This window comes from Lycorma delicatula, chromosome 8 (genome assembly GCF_047948215.1).
Source record: "Lycorma delicatula isolate Av1 chromosome 8, ASM4794821v1, whole genome shotgun sequence".
NCBI lineage: Eukaryota > Metazoa > Arthropoda > Insecta > Hemiptera > Fulgoridae > Lycorma > Lycorma delicatula.
The window spans coordinates 28817157-28834494 of record NC_134462.1 but is presented as its reverse complement, the minus strand read 5'-3'; the positions used below and the strand labels follow the sequence as shown (position 1 = coordinate 28834494).

Sequence of the window (17338 nt, the reverse complement as noted above, 5' to 3'; positions counted from 1 at the left end):
AATGGAGCTATAACTTAAATAAGTACAGCTGCCACAGTGAATCTTGAAGCTTGGACTAAGAAGACTATTACAGTGTCTGTTATTCAAACTGAAAACATTCAGTTTAGTTTTCATGTGCAGAAAGCAAATTGCTTTCTTGATATTATTATACAAGAAAGTGATAACGTAGGATTATGGGTAATTATTTATTTTTGCATGGTCTGGCTGTATTTGAACCTATGAGCATATAGTAAACAATGTACATACACTGTTTCTTGATATGGTTCTAAAAAAGGTGACTCTTTTCCTGTGTTATAATGCTTGGCTTGTCCATGTTTATTTTTAACAAAGTAAAATAACAATAGATTATAAATTATGTTTATATATTGTCAGACAATTGTAATGTTAGTTAATTTATCATTTTGTGTTTGACCTGCTGATGTAATTGTGTTACTGGATGCTATTATGGATTACTTTTAAATATTTTTAAATTCTGCTGTTTATACTTTATAAATGATTAAGTGTTTTGCCATAAAAAGGAATGTTATGGTATAATTTTAAATTTTATAAAAATGTAGATTATTCTCAGCGAGTATTATAATTCGTCAGCAGACAAACACAAAATGATAAATTAACTAATATTATAGTTGTTTGACAATATACGAGGCTCAGCTGATAAATTCTGCACAATAGCATGCTACATGGAGACAAAAGGTACTATCAAGTTGGGCATGGCAGGACATGATAGATAAAATCCTCCTCTACAAACCTGCAATGCATTGAAATTGTTTACTGGTTTTTGAGTCGAGTACGGGCAATATGTCATCACGGTTAAAACAGTGCGCAGTGATCAAATTTTTAAAAGCAGCAAATGTGAATCCTACGAATATTTTTCATTGTTTAAAAGTGGTTTATGATAGTGAAACTGTTGACAGGAGTACTATGAATAGGTGGACGACACAATTACACAAATATGAAACTGTTAAAGTGACAATTGAGGATGTACCTTGCAGTGGACGACCAGTTTCTGTGACTGATGAGAAACATTGAAAAATGATGGGCAATTTGTTTCAAAGTGACTGGCAAATCACTCAGCAATGCATAGCTATTCACTTAGGCATACCTAATATTACTTGCAAAGTGATTGGTGTTCATTCTCTTTAATTAAAATAGTTTTATTTTTTCCTAACATTTAAAAATAATTAGTTTCTGCTGCAATTTCCAATTCCATTATTTAGTGTATTTAATTGCTATCTCACATTAATTTTTGAATATCTGTTTGAAAATAAAATGGAACATCAGCATTCAATGAAGGTAATATATTTTTATTTGCATGTTATACAATTTTATGTGTAGGTCTACAATTCCCAGCTTTACATGAGCGCCTCTGTAATTTCTGTTGCATTTTTCAAAGTGATAAAAAAATATGTTATTATTAACATATGATCAGATATTAATTAAATGATCAGAAATTAATTAAAATATATATACATATAATTAAATCAAATTAAATCTAAAAATGTAATAATGTTCAAAATATTAGCTATATATTGAGAGGATTAAAATTTCAAAAAATTGTGTTCTGCAATCCACAATACATCTAACAAAGGCCCATTTGCTGTTAGTAAATGTTACGCTAGAAGGATAGTAGAATGATTCAAATTGCAGCTCTTGCTGCCATGGTACTAAGCATCAAGAATCATTGTGCCACCTGTACAGCTCCATTTCAGTTTCATGCGATTAATTACATAATAAAATTTACTATTCTAAATATAAATTAAAATAATAGAAAATTAATTATCAGCAAATTTGATGACAACAATAACAATTAAGTGGTAGGTAAACAAAATAAAATAAAGAAATTTAAATATAAATTCTTTCCTTGTGATCTGTAGATGTGAATGTAACAACAGAAAAATGTTTTATTACATTTTTTAAATATTTAATTAAATTATACTGCAATATGTATAGTCTTTAACTATTTTATCTTCACAAGTTTCCCTATTGGATAACCTGCTTTTATTTATCCTCCTCTGTGTACCGTGAATGACATTTTATTGGTTTTACATGAAGTGTTGTTAATGATGTTCCATTAAATACATTTTATATATAATCTTTAGCATATTTCTTCACTATAACTTTCCCTAGTATTTATATATTATCAATGCAATTTAAATGCCTTCATAATGTCATTAAATCTTAGTTTCTTGTTACTATATATTATTATTTTTAAGGAATTGTATGATTTCAGTATTAATGTAAATGGATCTAATAAACTCTTCTAATTTTCCACAAAAGTAGTTTATCAAATTTTTGTAACATGAAATAATATACCTAAATTTAACTTACTTCTGAGTAGAGATCAGTTGAATCAGGAAATTTCTCCATCACAATATGGCATAGGTGATGAAGTAATGAGTGTTTATGAACAGTATCTTTTACTTCAGGTACTTTAGACAAATATTCTATTTGAAATCCTTTTACCTACACAAATATCAAAATATTAATTAAAAAATAATAATAATAAAACTATAATATATTAACAATATTATTTATAATTTTGGGGAGGCTGTGTGTTTGGCTTTTACTAGTATTTTTTCTTGCTTAGCCTCCGGCAATTACTGTTAAGGTATTACTTCAGAGGATGAATGAGGATGATATGTATGAGTGTACATGAAGAGTAGTCTTGTACAGTGTCAGTTCAACCATTCTTGAGATGTGTGGTTAATTGAAAACCAACCACCAAAGAGCACTAGTATCCACGATCTAATATTCAAATCCATGTCAAAGTAACTGCCTTTATTAGAATTTGAATGCTGGAACTCTCGACTTTCAAATCAGCTGATTTGGGAAGACATGTTTACTACTAGACCAACCTGGTTGGTAGCTTTTACTAGTTTGTCTTACATTTACTTTTTAATGGAATATGTCTTAATATGATTCACACAAATAACAATATGGAAAGACTTATTTTTTGTCTCTGGTAGCTAATATCAGATTTTTCTGAAATGAATATCTTCATGTTGTGAAAATGGTTATTATTAGTTGATATTTAAATTAGTTAATACACACACACACACACACACACACACACACACACACACACACACACACACACACACACACACACACACACACACACACACACACACACACACACACACACACACACACACACACACACACACACACACACACACACACACACACCAAATATATATATACTCTATTCATAAAAAAACAATTTTTTTGAGAACTCACAAGGGAAGAAGAAAAAGTCTATTTTTCTTTTCTTTTTTTTTCAACTACACATGGTAAGTCAACAACTTTATATAAAGATTCTTTTTTTATTAAATTAGTAAACGTGTAATAACATTATATATAATTTAGACAATTAATTATAAAAAATAAATATAGCAAAAAAATTACCTCATTTCCATTTAAGAAGATGCCTATGGAAAGTAAAGTTCCTAAAATTGCTTTAAAAGTTTTATTTGCTTTTAATGTTTCCATTCCTTGTTTTAAATCCATGAGTGGTTCGGCAATTTCCTGTTATGAAATTTTAAGAAATAATATTACATGACATTCTCAGTGAATGGAGTAAATAAATAAATTAAGACAATTTACTTTATAATTTCTATTGCTTTTATAACAAGAATTTTATAACAGTTCTCTCTAAATGCTGCAATTTGAAAGTGAATAGTAAAATTGACTTTGTCTTTAAAGATAATATTTTAGATAATTAACACTAAAATAAAATTTTAATAAATTTCCTTCCCTCAGTCAATTGGTCCTGATTTCAGGTGCCAGACATTTCCCCTCATACTACCAATAAAATGGATAGGATTTGCTAGCAATGACAATTTTGTGATTATACTATTCTTGTATTTACTGTTAGCGGCTTGTTGATATTTGTACCAAGCACCAAGATATCTAACTAACAATTTTTCTTAATTTACGACCAAACTGAAAAAAGATTGTTACTCCCCGAGAAGTTTTCAGTAGTAAAGAACTATCAGATTTTAGGGATATGTGGTTTATTGACTTAATACTTCTGTACCTAAAGTTTATTTAAACACATCACAGTTGTAAAAAAAGAATGAAACAGGGAGAAGAATCTTTCTATTATAAAAATTATTTTTACTATTTTTAGTCAATAATAGAAAATAGTAATAATAAAATAATATTTCTAACAATAAAATTAATTTTATTTGTATAACATGATCTTACAGAAAAACAGATTTTTAATTCTTACTTACTATTCTTTCCATATATCGTAGTACGTAATTTAACTTTGCTTACTTTCCACTATCCAAGACTTAGTCTTTGAGACCAAAGGTGTATACTTTTAAGTCCTACATTTGAGACCAAAGTTGTAAGTCTCAAAGGTGAGATCAAATGATATTTATCATAAGTAACAAATGGTATCATCAACTTTTTTTTATTTCTTTCAGTGAATTTTCCGTTCAAAAATTCTACTATGTACAGTAAAAAAAAATGATTTAACAGAATTAAAAAAAAAGTTTAAGCCTTGAATAATGAACATAAAATAAACTGTAACATACAAATTACCATAATTATATATTACAATTTTATTATGAAAAATCTTACCTTTTCACAATTTTCATAATCTAGTTTAAATGCCCATAATTTAAGGCGAGCAGCTAGTTCAGAAATTGATGCTAATGTTAATAAGAATTGTTCAGCACTACCCAATGGCAAATCTGGGTTTGTAGCTTGTGCTTCTTGAATCTTTGATCTTTCTTCCTCGCTTGGTAACATTGTCAAAAGTTTCTGTTTAAAAAAATGAACATATAAATGTTTATTTAGTTATCATAAAATGAGATCATATTATTTAACATCTTAAAACTAACAAAATATTACCAATATTTCTGGGTAACTTGTAACAAAAATTTTATTATTACTCAGCCAATTACTTAAATATATCTTTACAATTAGAACACATACTTTTTATCTTTAATGTGTATTTTTCTTAGATTTTCTAAGCTCATATTTGAAGGATATGACTGTATACGTCTTCCTGAATCCAAATTAATAGAGATTTTGTCTGCAAATCATGAAATGAATTGTTGTCAAGCATTTACTAACCATCCTGAAGTTACTAATACTCGTTAAACTTTTACTCTATAAATTAATCAACTATTAATATTAATGAAAAATAACTGATGCAGTACTTTTTAAAAATTAACTTAAATGTAAATTTACAGTAAATATTTTTCTTACATTTTTTAAATTTCCTTAAAAGACATGAAAAAATAAATAAAAGTTGGTAAAAAATTAAAATTTGTAAGAACAGGTTTGATATTAAAATTCAAGAAAAAAGACTGACTGAAATGATACATTCTATTGATTAAAACAAAATATTTAAGCATTCAACAATTATCATTACATGTTTCTAATTGAGATAAAATTGATCAGGATGTTGACTTCTCATTGAACTTGACAAATATCATTTTCAAATTATGGTTAGGCACATTTTTATAATTTCACCAATTTTATAATTTCTTTGGTAAGGGGATTTTTTATTACAATAGTTATTAAAAAAGTTACTAAATTGTTCAACACATTCCTTTACAAATTATGAGAATAAGTAAAGAAAATAAAATATATAAGAAACAATGTTAAATTAGCAAGAAATTTAAATCTAATAAAACTATAACAAAAAATTATAAACATTTTTATTCTTATTACGACTTTGAACAAGCTTAAGCATACATCAACAAGGAAGATTAATATATGAAATGTAGGTGAAAGAAAAAAAAAAGCCAGATCTTTGCCAAGAATTGAATCTAGGACCAGCTGATCTAAAAGTCAAATTCCTGAGTTTATCTTAAAAACAAATTTAAATACAAGAATAAAGAATGTTGTGTTAAGTTTGTACTTAAGCTAAAGTAGATCTTGTCAGATTTAATTACAAAGTGTGATAAGTTTTGACCTTCATTCATGACACTGACTATGTAATATGAAAGCAAAATGTTTTATGTTCTTTATCAGAAAATAAATAACTGGAGTATGTAATTAAAAGTCTATGTTACGTAATAAAAGTACATGTAATAATATCAGTATCCACTTACATATTGTATGCATAAAATTTTGTAATTAGATTTTATGTTCCTTAGGTAGGAGGAATTTGATACGACTTTTATGGACCTTTATAAAACCATTCTACTAAGGATGCCAACAGCACATAATATAACTGAACAGCTATACCACTAACATGTTAAATGTTACTTAATCTATATGTTAATGGCAACCAATTTTTTTAATATAATTATATATACTTATTTCAGTTTTATAATTTAATTACAACTTTTAGTCATGTGACTAAGGGTTCATATGATATTCTGGAAGGCTTTTCAGGTTATCTGGTGAAACTTCATTCAAAATCAGGGTAAGATGCATTACTTGTTTCTGAGTGACTGCATTGTAGCTGTGTTTTATCCTAGGTTTATCAAGCCAAAATGTATTGTTATTTAAAACCCAACAAACATATGGTGTCTGGGAAATAGAACTGCGGAACAGGAAGCGTTAGAATCTAACTGATATAAATAGACTTTATTCTGTCAACTTTTCTCAAAGAAAATCAAGCCGCCCTAAAAACCAGTTTCAGCCACTTAAAAAAATTTAGATTTTATACATTTAAATAAAATATTTAGTTTTATAATCTATAGATATTTGAACAAATAAATTTAATCATTTAAGTTGTACTAATTAAAATATAAATTATGGTGTAATCCGTTTATTGTGCAGTATAATCCATCACTGTTATGATACACTTAAATAAAAATACAACTAAAATAACAAAAATAATCAAACAGTTTTACCTCTATGCCTTCTCTATTCATAACAGTCGCATCCATCTTGAGTATAGCAGTCTTGATAGAACGTGGTGGAGGAAGTTTAGTCATACCTATGTTGATAGCATTAGATCTCTTTGGATCCAGGACGATTATCTCTTTGTTCTTATTCAGTTCTTGTTGTTTCTATATAAATTATTGAAATATTATATTAAAACAGTAAGTAAAGAAAATTAGATTAGATAATTGAATAAAAGACATATTTTATAAATGATCTCCATTCGATCTCATGAATTAAAAAAAAAGACCATATACATAATCAAGCAAAATAATTAAGAGTATGAATTTTTTTATAGGTAGAGTAGAAATTAAATAAACATTTTTGGGGTAATTAAAAAAATGTGGTAAAATATTTATTTAATAGAGAAAACTGAGAATATTGTTATCTACATAGACTACTAGTAATAAAAAGTTTTTTTTTTCAGAACTGTTTAATTTTAATGAGAACCTATTACAAAATGCAATAGAAGAATGATTCAAATACATCCATGACATTAAACTTTAGAAGTGCACAGACTCATTTATAATTTATTACATAATCTTACAACAATCACCTTTTCTCATAAAAAAGTTATTCTGATAGAATTAATTAGAAAATTTTCAGTAACTGTAATTTAACCATACTGCAACAGGTTTTGGTGCACTTTTGGTGATATGTGATTGAGAGCTGTCTTTTAACAATAAACTATCTTCTACAAATGTGGTAGAAGATTTCAATTGGAAATCAATTGAAATAAGTGAATTGTCTATCATGACAGAGAATTTTCAATAATAATTAGTAAAATTTGGCATTCGTTAATCTAAAAATTGTTTTCCTACTGTGCAGAAAAAGAACATATATAAGTAACAGTAGTTGACACCTAATATAACTTTCAAAGCAATTTCTTTGGTAGATTTTTAAAAATATAAATTATCAATAATTTGTAAAAAAAAAAGTATGGGAAAGCAAGATGTTTTATTATCTTAATTTATTATAACTCCAATTCACAACTTTACAAAAAAATATAATCTTAGATTTCTAAAAGAATCTAAAATGGATATTACAATATTTTTGAAATTTTATTAAAACTTATATTTGATTACACAAATTAAATTTAAGAAAAACTCAATATGCGAGTCATATTTAATAAAACATGTGTGCTTATGTACACACTTAAGAGAACATATATTAGTTGTATATTTAACTTATTTGCTCAATTACAGTTTTATAAATAAAAAATATTTGTCATTCAGGATAATAAATTATATTTCATTACACAACTTATAATAATTATTAAAAACAACAATCTTCACACTTGTTTTGAAGAAATAAATGATTAACAAAAAAAAAAACCCTTATCTGTCAACAGTTTTGTAAACCATCATAAAAAATGCAATTAAAACTAATGTTTTTTCTATCAATGACCTCAACCAATAAATTACATTAAAATGTTTAAAAAATAAACAAATAAAGATAAGTAAAGATGGACCAACTTATCAGTCATTATTCCAACTAAGGAAAAAATATAAGTTTTAAGAAATTATGGCCAAAGAAGGAATGGAAACAAACACAAATAAATGTAATAATATCAAATATGACGGAGCACTGTGAAAACACCTTTCTGCATTTTATTCGATACTAACTTTTTTTTACAACATGTAAGTTAATAGAAAAATTAATAATAAATTTATGATTATAACCACTGTAGAAGTAGTGAAACATTATGAAAAGATTAACATTTAAAAGTAATTTACAATGTCAGATAAAAAGTTTGATGAATAAACATAGTAAATAAAATGGTTGTAATGGAAATATTGACTTTTCCCTCACAAGTAAATGGAATTTCAGTAATATAATAATTTTTATTTTCTTCAAAACCAGAAAACCAGCCCAATTAGAATCCAATTAAAAAGAAACAGCAATTACATAACTACTGAAAAGAAATTTCATCCCATCACCAAATAAACTAAACAACAATCATTTCCTCATATCATTAGTTAAAATAATATAAGTAATGACAAAAAACTGACTAATATCTTAATCTTAACAAGGTAGTCCAAACTAGAAGACAGTTTTATGCCACCTATATATAAGCTTATTTCAATCACAATGCATAAATAAATAAATGACAAGTTAATTTTCTTTTATCCAGCACCTTCCAACTAAATTTTCTCCCATGCAAAGTACCACATGCAACCCAATTTGTGATAAATGGTTGAAAAATATAAATACATAAATGTTAATAGACAGACACAAATGATTGGAATGCCATAATATTTTAACTAATTTAAAACTGATGTGAACATTTATAACTTAATTTTATCCTACTAAAAATTATTTCTGTAATTGTTTCTTTTTGAGTGTTTAAACACACACACCCCCCCACACACACACCCATTCTAATTATACATTTCTTTGATTTATGGACAGCAAATATACTCTTTGTGTGCTCTAACACAAGCTATAACAATGACATTTATTATAAAAACAGCTTGCATATTAAAAAAAGAACTAATTTCTAAGAAAAATAATACACCTAGAATGTAGCTACTTTCATTAGAAAAACAAAATAATAACAGAAGTCTATAATCTAAAAGAACTATAAATTAAAACAAATATTTTACATGATAAAATTTAAATAATTATTCTTGTCTACAAAGAAAATTTTATGTCTAATGATCATAGCAAATAAAAATTGTTAATTCTATCAATTAATAAGCAAATTTATTTTCTATAACTAATCTTAAATTTAAAGGACAAATACACACAAATAAACTGCTTTAAAAAAACCATCACTTCTAGCTATTTACCATAAAAAATTGATGATAAAAATTGAAATTATCATTAACCAAAAAGAGGTAACTGTTCAAAATCTCTGCAAGAGTTTTTTTACTATCAAGACCCTAAAACTAGTGAATTAATGCAGAGAAAATGTAAAAAAATAATTAATGCAGAGTGAAACTGAATGACAAAAATGCATGAGATTATACTTAAATACTGTTTCGTAGTTGCTATAAGTAAGAAAATTTTATGACAGGTTGAAAGTCTCCACAATATTTAATATAGCTTTATTCGATCAGAACCCATAAACAGTTATCTCTAAAATTATATATATTAACCCAAAGTTTATCAAGCCAGGATTTACTGTTTATTAAAGACAAATTACAAGTGATGTCTGATCAACAGATCTAAGGAACTAATGGATTTAAATTTAATAAACACTACTACAACTAGATCTCTACCTTTGATATGGAAGAATCATGCTCACCCTGTTATACCATTCTGACACCGCTTGAAATGTAGCAAAGTACAATAAATCTGTTTTAATTTTTCACTCAGAAATATTATTACAAGTTGAATGAGACCAACATAAATAAAGTTTTATTTAGTTTTTAAAATATATTTTGATATCAGATTTTTATTTACCCAAATAATCTACAGAATAGTATAAAAAAATATAGAAACTACAGAATAAAATAGAATTATAATATACAAAATTAAAAGGGAAGTACTGCAATGATTCAACATATTTAGGCACTTTTTTACATTTTTTGAAATTTTGTAGTTCATGAGTCCAAAACTTGAGGAAAACTTAATGATGTAATTCTGCATCTGGATTTTTATAAACATTGACATTTATTTTGTTTAATGTCTTTGGACTAAGTAAACTTATACCGATGAAATTTGACAAAAAGATTTCTAACGACACATTGATGGTATTACATATTTTATGTAATCTCAAAACCACCACCTCAGGTATTAAGAGTTATAAAATATTTGTTTTAACAATTAATAAAAACCATATTACTTTTTTTTTAGTTATATGAAGATTACAGATGATATTTGATTAATACTTGAATTTAACTCACAATACTTTAGTTATAGAAAAATAACAGATTTATTATTTTTTTATAAACAAATGAAGATGTAACAAGAAATGATGGTTTTGAATGTTTAAATGGGCCTGAAGAATCAACTCACCTCCTATAAATACAGATTGCGGAAACACGACCCCAGGGCAGAGAAATAAAACAAAAATATTAGTAAACAGAAGCAGATATCCTAAATAAAGCCTGAAATGTACAAACAATATTTACATGAATTTAAACTGATGCTTTAATAAAATGCATAATTTTATTCAAATTATGAATAAAATGCAACTTAGAAATAAATGTCTATAGAATACACTAGTGCGTAATATACAATAAATAGATAAAATTGTTTTAGAAAATTAATAATAATTTTGAAACTAGAACTTCTTTTTAGAAAAATTATTGAAAATGTCTCATTGTGGGAATTAATTTATTTTATATGATGGACTTAAAGATATCAAAAAGAGTAACAAAAAATACTGATTTTGTAATGAATACTCAACCATTTGGATATTAAGATTTTATTTTATAATGGTAAAAATGACAAGAAATTTGGTATAAAGAATTTAAAATAAGAGTTGACAATCAAAATTTTTTTTAATCAAGGAATGAATCTAAAACATTATCCACAGAGAGTAATTTAATCACAATGCATATTATTTTTAAAAATAACAAAAAAAAATATAACCTACGAAGAATAATGTTTATTGTTATATATGTAGGCAAAAATAAATGAAATAAGATGTACTAATTATATAGAGCATCAGTTTAAAACAAGAAAAATGATGGATATTAAATGAAGAAGGGACTTAGCAAATAAATAAGTGTACAGTTGTTCTATTATTTTCTCTACACTGGTTAAAAATCTACAATATTTCTAACAAAAAAAAAAAAAAAAAAAAATCACTAAACCAACATATAACACAACAAATTTCCAAAATTATAAAAGATTATTTATTGAAAATTATACATATTTAATATACCATTAAATTATGTTACTCGTTTTTTTTTTTATAATAAGCTAACTGCTAACTTCATTATTAATAAAAAAATTATAAAATCCATCATTTTTCCAGAAAAAAGAAAAAAATGAATTTAATATTAATGATATGTTTTACTGTCAGTAAATATATAAGTAAAAAAGCATTATTATAATTATAAACTAGCTACACATAAAAAATTTGTTTAGCCAGAATTAATAATTTACAATGAATGCACTTGAATAGACCTTAAAATAAAATATGAATAAATGTTTGTTAAAAAAATTACATGATTCATGAAAATTTTATAGAAATGTTAATGAAATCACTAAAATAAAATACAGTGAAAAACATTCTACTATTATTAATTATGGTATACTGGTTAAAACATTGTTTCCATAGTCTTAGCTGAAATATATTGATTTTTAAATGAGAATATACAAATTTTGCAACTTTCTTTATTAGCTTCAACTGTTTCCAATTAGCAGGCAAAATAAAAACATAAAAATAATTAAATTAAAAAATATAATTATAATGCAACAAATACTTTAATTTGTTTTTATATAATTAAAATATTAATGCTCAGTTAGATTTCAACAACAGTACAGTTGTAGATGACCTGAAATGAGATACATGTCATTTTTAAAAGTAACATAACAATTCTCAAAATTAACAACCAAGCGTGTTGGTGGATTTTAAGGTTTTTTTGATAAATATTAATGGGGTATGCCTAAAATGATAATGGTTTTAACAGAATAGGTGTTTCTAATTCATCCTAGATCAAATCAAAGAAAATCAATCAACATTCCATGATCTTAAAGACAATCTTGCAATTTATAAATAATAAAGAATTCCAACACAAGCTAGTGTGTTTGGTATCTGATACCAGGGAGGAAGAAGTCCACTGAAGCTAGTCTACTATAACGAACCTTACTATACCTATCTGGGAACATCTATACGCACAATGTAAGCTATATAGGCTGGTTATAAATAAATGTTTGGTTTATATAGTTGATCATTTCCAGCCTACCCTATCAACACTGTTTCACTATGCTGGTAGTTGGTGTAGTAGTAGCAGAGCAACAAATTCTTTATTTTTGTTCCACGGGATAGCAAGTCTGCCTGTGGAACTCTGTTTTCTACCTTAGATGCATCTCATTCCTAAAATTTTATTTAATCTACCAGCCACGGGCAAAAATGTTGCCTATATGAACATCACAAATTTCATGGTCTTTTAGTCCAGAGAGTCCTAGGATAGTGAGGAAGGTCAAGAAGGAAACTGATGGATATCATATTACTCACTATGAACCAAAGAGATCTCATAGATCATATTGTTTTTAGTAACAAGAATTAATGTTTTAAGATGTAATTAATGACTAAATATCATATATAAACTGGTGTTAACAATAGGTTAGTATTATTATTATTATTATTATTATACAGTAATATCCCGAGTGGGCCAGAAGTCACTACCCATTGTAAGTATTAAGATAATGCTGTTTGTGATCTTCCCAACGATTTTAAATTACTACCTTTTGTTTTCATCAGATAGTTATTGACACAACACCAAAGTGCACTGCTATTCAACCATATATCTGCTGTATATAGCTGTTATTATGTTCATTGCACATTGTTGCGAGATGTTTACTAATGAAGAAAGAGTTTTTGCTTCAAAATCCATCTACAAAGATGCTTATAATTTGATAATAAATGAGTGGAATAATCATTTCAACATTGTTCCACCAATACAAAAGGCTGTCAACAATTTGATAATAAAGGAGTGGAATAATCATTTTTACACTGCTCCACCAACACAGAAGGCTGTCAACAATTTATGAAAATATTTTGAGAAAGATGCATCAGCAGCAGATTGCCCCAGGTCAGGTAGGCCATCATTAAGTGATGAAACGAAGCTACATACCTGGTCTCATACACGATTGGAAGACGGTCCTGATCTTAGGCTTCAATTTTGCAAGATAATATTAAATGAAGTAAGAGAAGGTGATAATGAGTTGTTTTCTAAGATAATTTGGAGTGATGAGGCAACTTTTAAATTAACAGGCCACATCAACAGACACAACTGTACCTATTGGTATTCATAGAATCATAAATTGTTTTTGAGAGGCAGCTAAATCAATCTGGTATTACCGTTTGGGGTGGTATCTAATATTGTGGAGTAATTGGGTCTTGGTTTTTTGATGGAATAGTAACTAGAGAGAAGTACCTGGAAATGTTGGGAACATATGCCATTCTGGGGCTACAAATGAACTACGACAACTTCAACTTACTTTACTTTAAACGTGATGGAGCCCCACCCCATAACACAACAGCTGTGTGAAACAATGTTGAGTTATTTAGTGGGAGAGTTATTGGATGGCAAGGGGCAATAGAAATGCCACCCAGATCTCCAGACCTTACAACTGTGGATTTTTTCTTTTGGGAAATTGTTAAAGATAAAGTCTATGCTACAAAATCACAAATAATTGAGGACTTGAAGATGATATTCAACAAGCTTTTGAAGAAATAAATTCCAATACACGACTGTCCAAACAAGTATGCTTAAGTGTCACAGGTCATCTACAGAAATATATCAACAAAAATTGAAAACAATTCGAGAAACAGTGTAATAAATAATCATCTAGCTTCAATAAAGTGTTAGTTATGAATTCAATTTATTTTTGTTTTGTTTTCAAATAATAACTTTTACAATAGATAGTGACTTTAGGCCTGTCTGGTATAAAACTGATTTCATTATAATCATTCCGTAACTGATTATAGTGTAAAAAAATACCCCAATCAGAGACAGTCATGTGGACTAAATATTACTTTACTCATCCCTGCCATTTCCTTATAATTTTATTCCTTTTTTCCTTTTGTCATGAAAATTGGATCATCTGTTGCCCTTGTTCCATCTATAGGATCATATAACACCGCCTTCCAGCTGGCAGAGTAGCCACTTCTTTATTAGAGCTCAATGAGGGTAGTACTGTTCTATGACTATAAAAGAATCTAAGAGGAGAATAGGAGCTTTTCAAAGCTCCTATCACAGCTTTGAAAAAATTCAAATTATTTGGTCCTTCTATTCAAGTACTTCTATGGACTTCTATTCAATATAACATCTAATCTAATGTAAAATATAACTTAACATGAAAAATTAATATACAAGTTTTGATATATTACCCACTTAATGAGTAGTAAATTAAATGCACATCAAAACATAAACTAATATTAGCAAATGAACTGATTCCTTTATTGAATATTTATGACTGATTTTCACTGTATTATTATTTACAATAGTAATAATATGTTAATAACTTATATAAAGTAATTCTTTATATTATTAAAAGTAATTACTGTTTTACTAATCTGATTCATGATTCTGAGAAATGACAGAAGCTTTAAATTCTATTTCATTAACTAGCTATATTAAAATACAATAGAGACAAGAATATTAACCCTTTAACCAGCAACATTTAGTAACAAATGATTTATTTTCATTACAAATTCCCATTCATTAAAAGTATTTGAAAAGAAATCTAATCTATAAGACTCACTTTTTGAGATTAATTTATATGAGTTTTTTATATAGTAAAACTTCTTTAATTTGGAATTAAATTGCACTTCAGTTCTTTGAAAGAGCATGAAAATTTTTAATGATTATCACATACTAGAAACAAATTAAATATATTTTATATACAATAATAAAATGTATTTTTTATTATTGTATTGATTTTTTCTAATAAAATTTAATCATATGACAAAAAAGAAAAATGAATGCAAGTATAGTGGATTAAAAATTGTTAATTATGAAACAAAAGATAAAAGGCAATGTCAATTAGGTTAAACGTTTTTAAATTACTGTCCAGTTATTCCAAAAATTAATTGATTAACTTTTCCATTAACTTAATTATTTAAAATTTTTTCATAGCTAAATAACATATAACATACAGAAAATGTGTAGGCTTGCAAATTTCAATACTGTGTCAATTATTCCATTAAATTTTGAAATAGTTTGTAAACTATTATTATTTTACAAACTATTTCAGTTTGTGGATATAATAATAATAGTTAATTATTATCAACCTAATGGTTGGCTTGAATCTGTACAAGATTACAATTCATTGACATATCATATATTATGCAATGGGCATTTCTCTCAATGGGCAGTGGGGACTTATTGTTCAATAGTAGAAGAGACTGTAACAGACACATTAGTAATAATAAAAATAAAAAAAATGTTATTGAAAAAATAAAAAAATGTATTTTAGAATAAAAGTTTTAAAATTTCTAAAAGCATTTTTTTTAACAAAATAAAATAAAATACTAGAGAATGCTGGTTAAAGAATTAAACATGTAATATAATTTTTCTAACATGGTCAATTTAGCTATACATGACATAATAAATAAGATATTTTTATACTATTATAGAATTAATTATGACCCCTTTCATGCAAATTGATTAAATACAATATCAAAGCTGTAAAACAAAAATTACACATTTGCAATAATTTTTTTCTAATTATATAACAAAAAAGAAAAATGGATGCAATTAAAGTGGATTAAAAATTGTTAATTATGTACACAAGAAACAAAAGATAAAATGTGATACTAATTTAGGTTGAAGCTTTTTAAATTACCAATTTCTAAATTAATAAACAAGGAAAAAGAAAATGTTATAGTATAATTAATTTTTATCAGTAATAATTATATATTATATACACATATCCATAGAATACTGTAAAGCAATATTTTAAAACAAAATACATAATTTTAATCAAAATATCAATGAAATTATATCTATCAGAAGTATAGTTAATAATAATCTCTATTCAGTGTCCCATGTAAAATGAACTTTACAATGAGAGGCCCACTACTATTTAAAAAAGAATACAAATAATCATCCACTAACTTATTTAAAATTTTTTTCATAGTTTAATAACATATAACAGACACAAAATGTGAATGTTGAACAGGAAATGTGTAAGCTAACAAATTTCAATTCAGAGTGTCATTAATTATTCCATTAAAATTATTAATTATGGATTGCATCAACTACTCCTCTGGTTCCAGTTTTTGAACCAGTTATACCAAGCAGTGAAGAAATAGATGCTTTAAGTTCACAGATAAAGGAGTTACATAATTAGCTCAAAAAGCTCTTTTGGAAGCACAATGTCAATGTACTTTGAAAATCATTTAACATTTTTTAAACATTTATATAAAGTTATATAGTTAATACATTTTGACATGCTGATTAAAAAATGAGTAAAAAAAAACTACTGATAATTAAAAATTAAATAATAAGTAGAAGTAAAATTAGTAACAATATTATAGTGCATATATAATACATGCAACAATAAAAAAGAAAGAAAGTAAAGCAAACATGCACTGAAATAGTAAATACATTTAAATATGCACATGTTAGAGAACACTATTACCTACAAATTACTTACTAACACACTGTCTACGTGTTTTGTGTTTGATGTTGAAGTGTTTCTGGTAGAGTAAATACTAAGGTTTATATATAAATATTATAATATGATCCTGAATTAAACTATTATTATAAATTGATGTGCAATTGAAGTTGTTAAAATGTAAATCTTAATAAAAAAAACTTTTTATTTAATATTTCCAAACATTAAACTTTGTATT

At 26.3% G+C, this 17338-nt stretch overlaps 1 protein-coding gene across 3 annotated transcripts in view; it reads right to left on the bottom strand.

Annotated features, from left to right (window-relative positions):
• Fhos (Formin homology 2 domain containing) overlaps nucleotides 1–17338 on the bottom strand; it is a 510750-nt gene that overhangs the window by 18862 nt on the left and 474550 nt on the right. For 2 of the 3 annotated variants that reach the window (XM_075373283.1, XM_075373284.1), the window contains 4 exons: nucleotides 6825–6985; nucleotides 4591–4773; nucleotides 3409–3528; nucleotides 2329–2463 (listed from right to left, as the gene is read on the bottom strand). In XM_075373283.1, coding sequence (XP_075229398.1) covers nucleotides 2329–2463; nucleotides 3409–3528; nucleotides 4591–4773; nucleotides 6825–6985 — 599 coding nt within the window. The remainder of the gene's footprint in view (nucleotides 1–2328; nucleotides 2464–3408; nucleotides 3529–4590; nucleotides 4774–6824; nucleotides 6986–17338) is intronic. The other variant, XM_075373282.1, reaches the window with a different exon arrangement.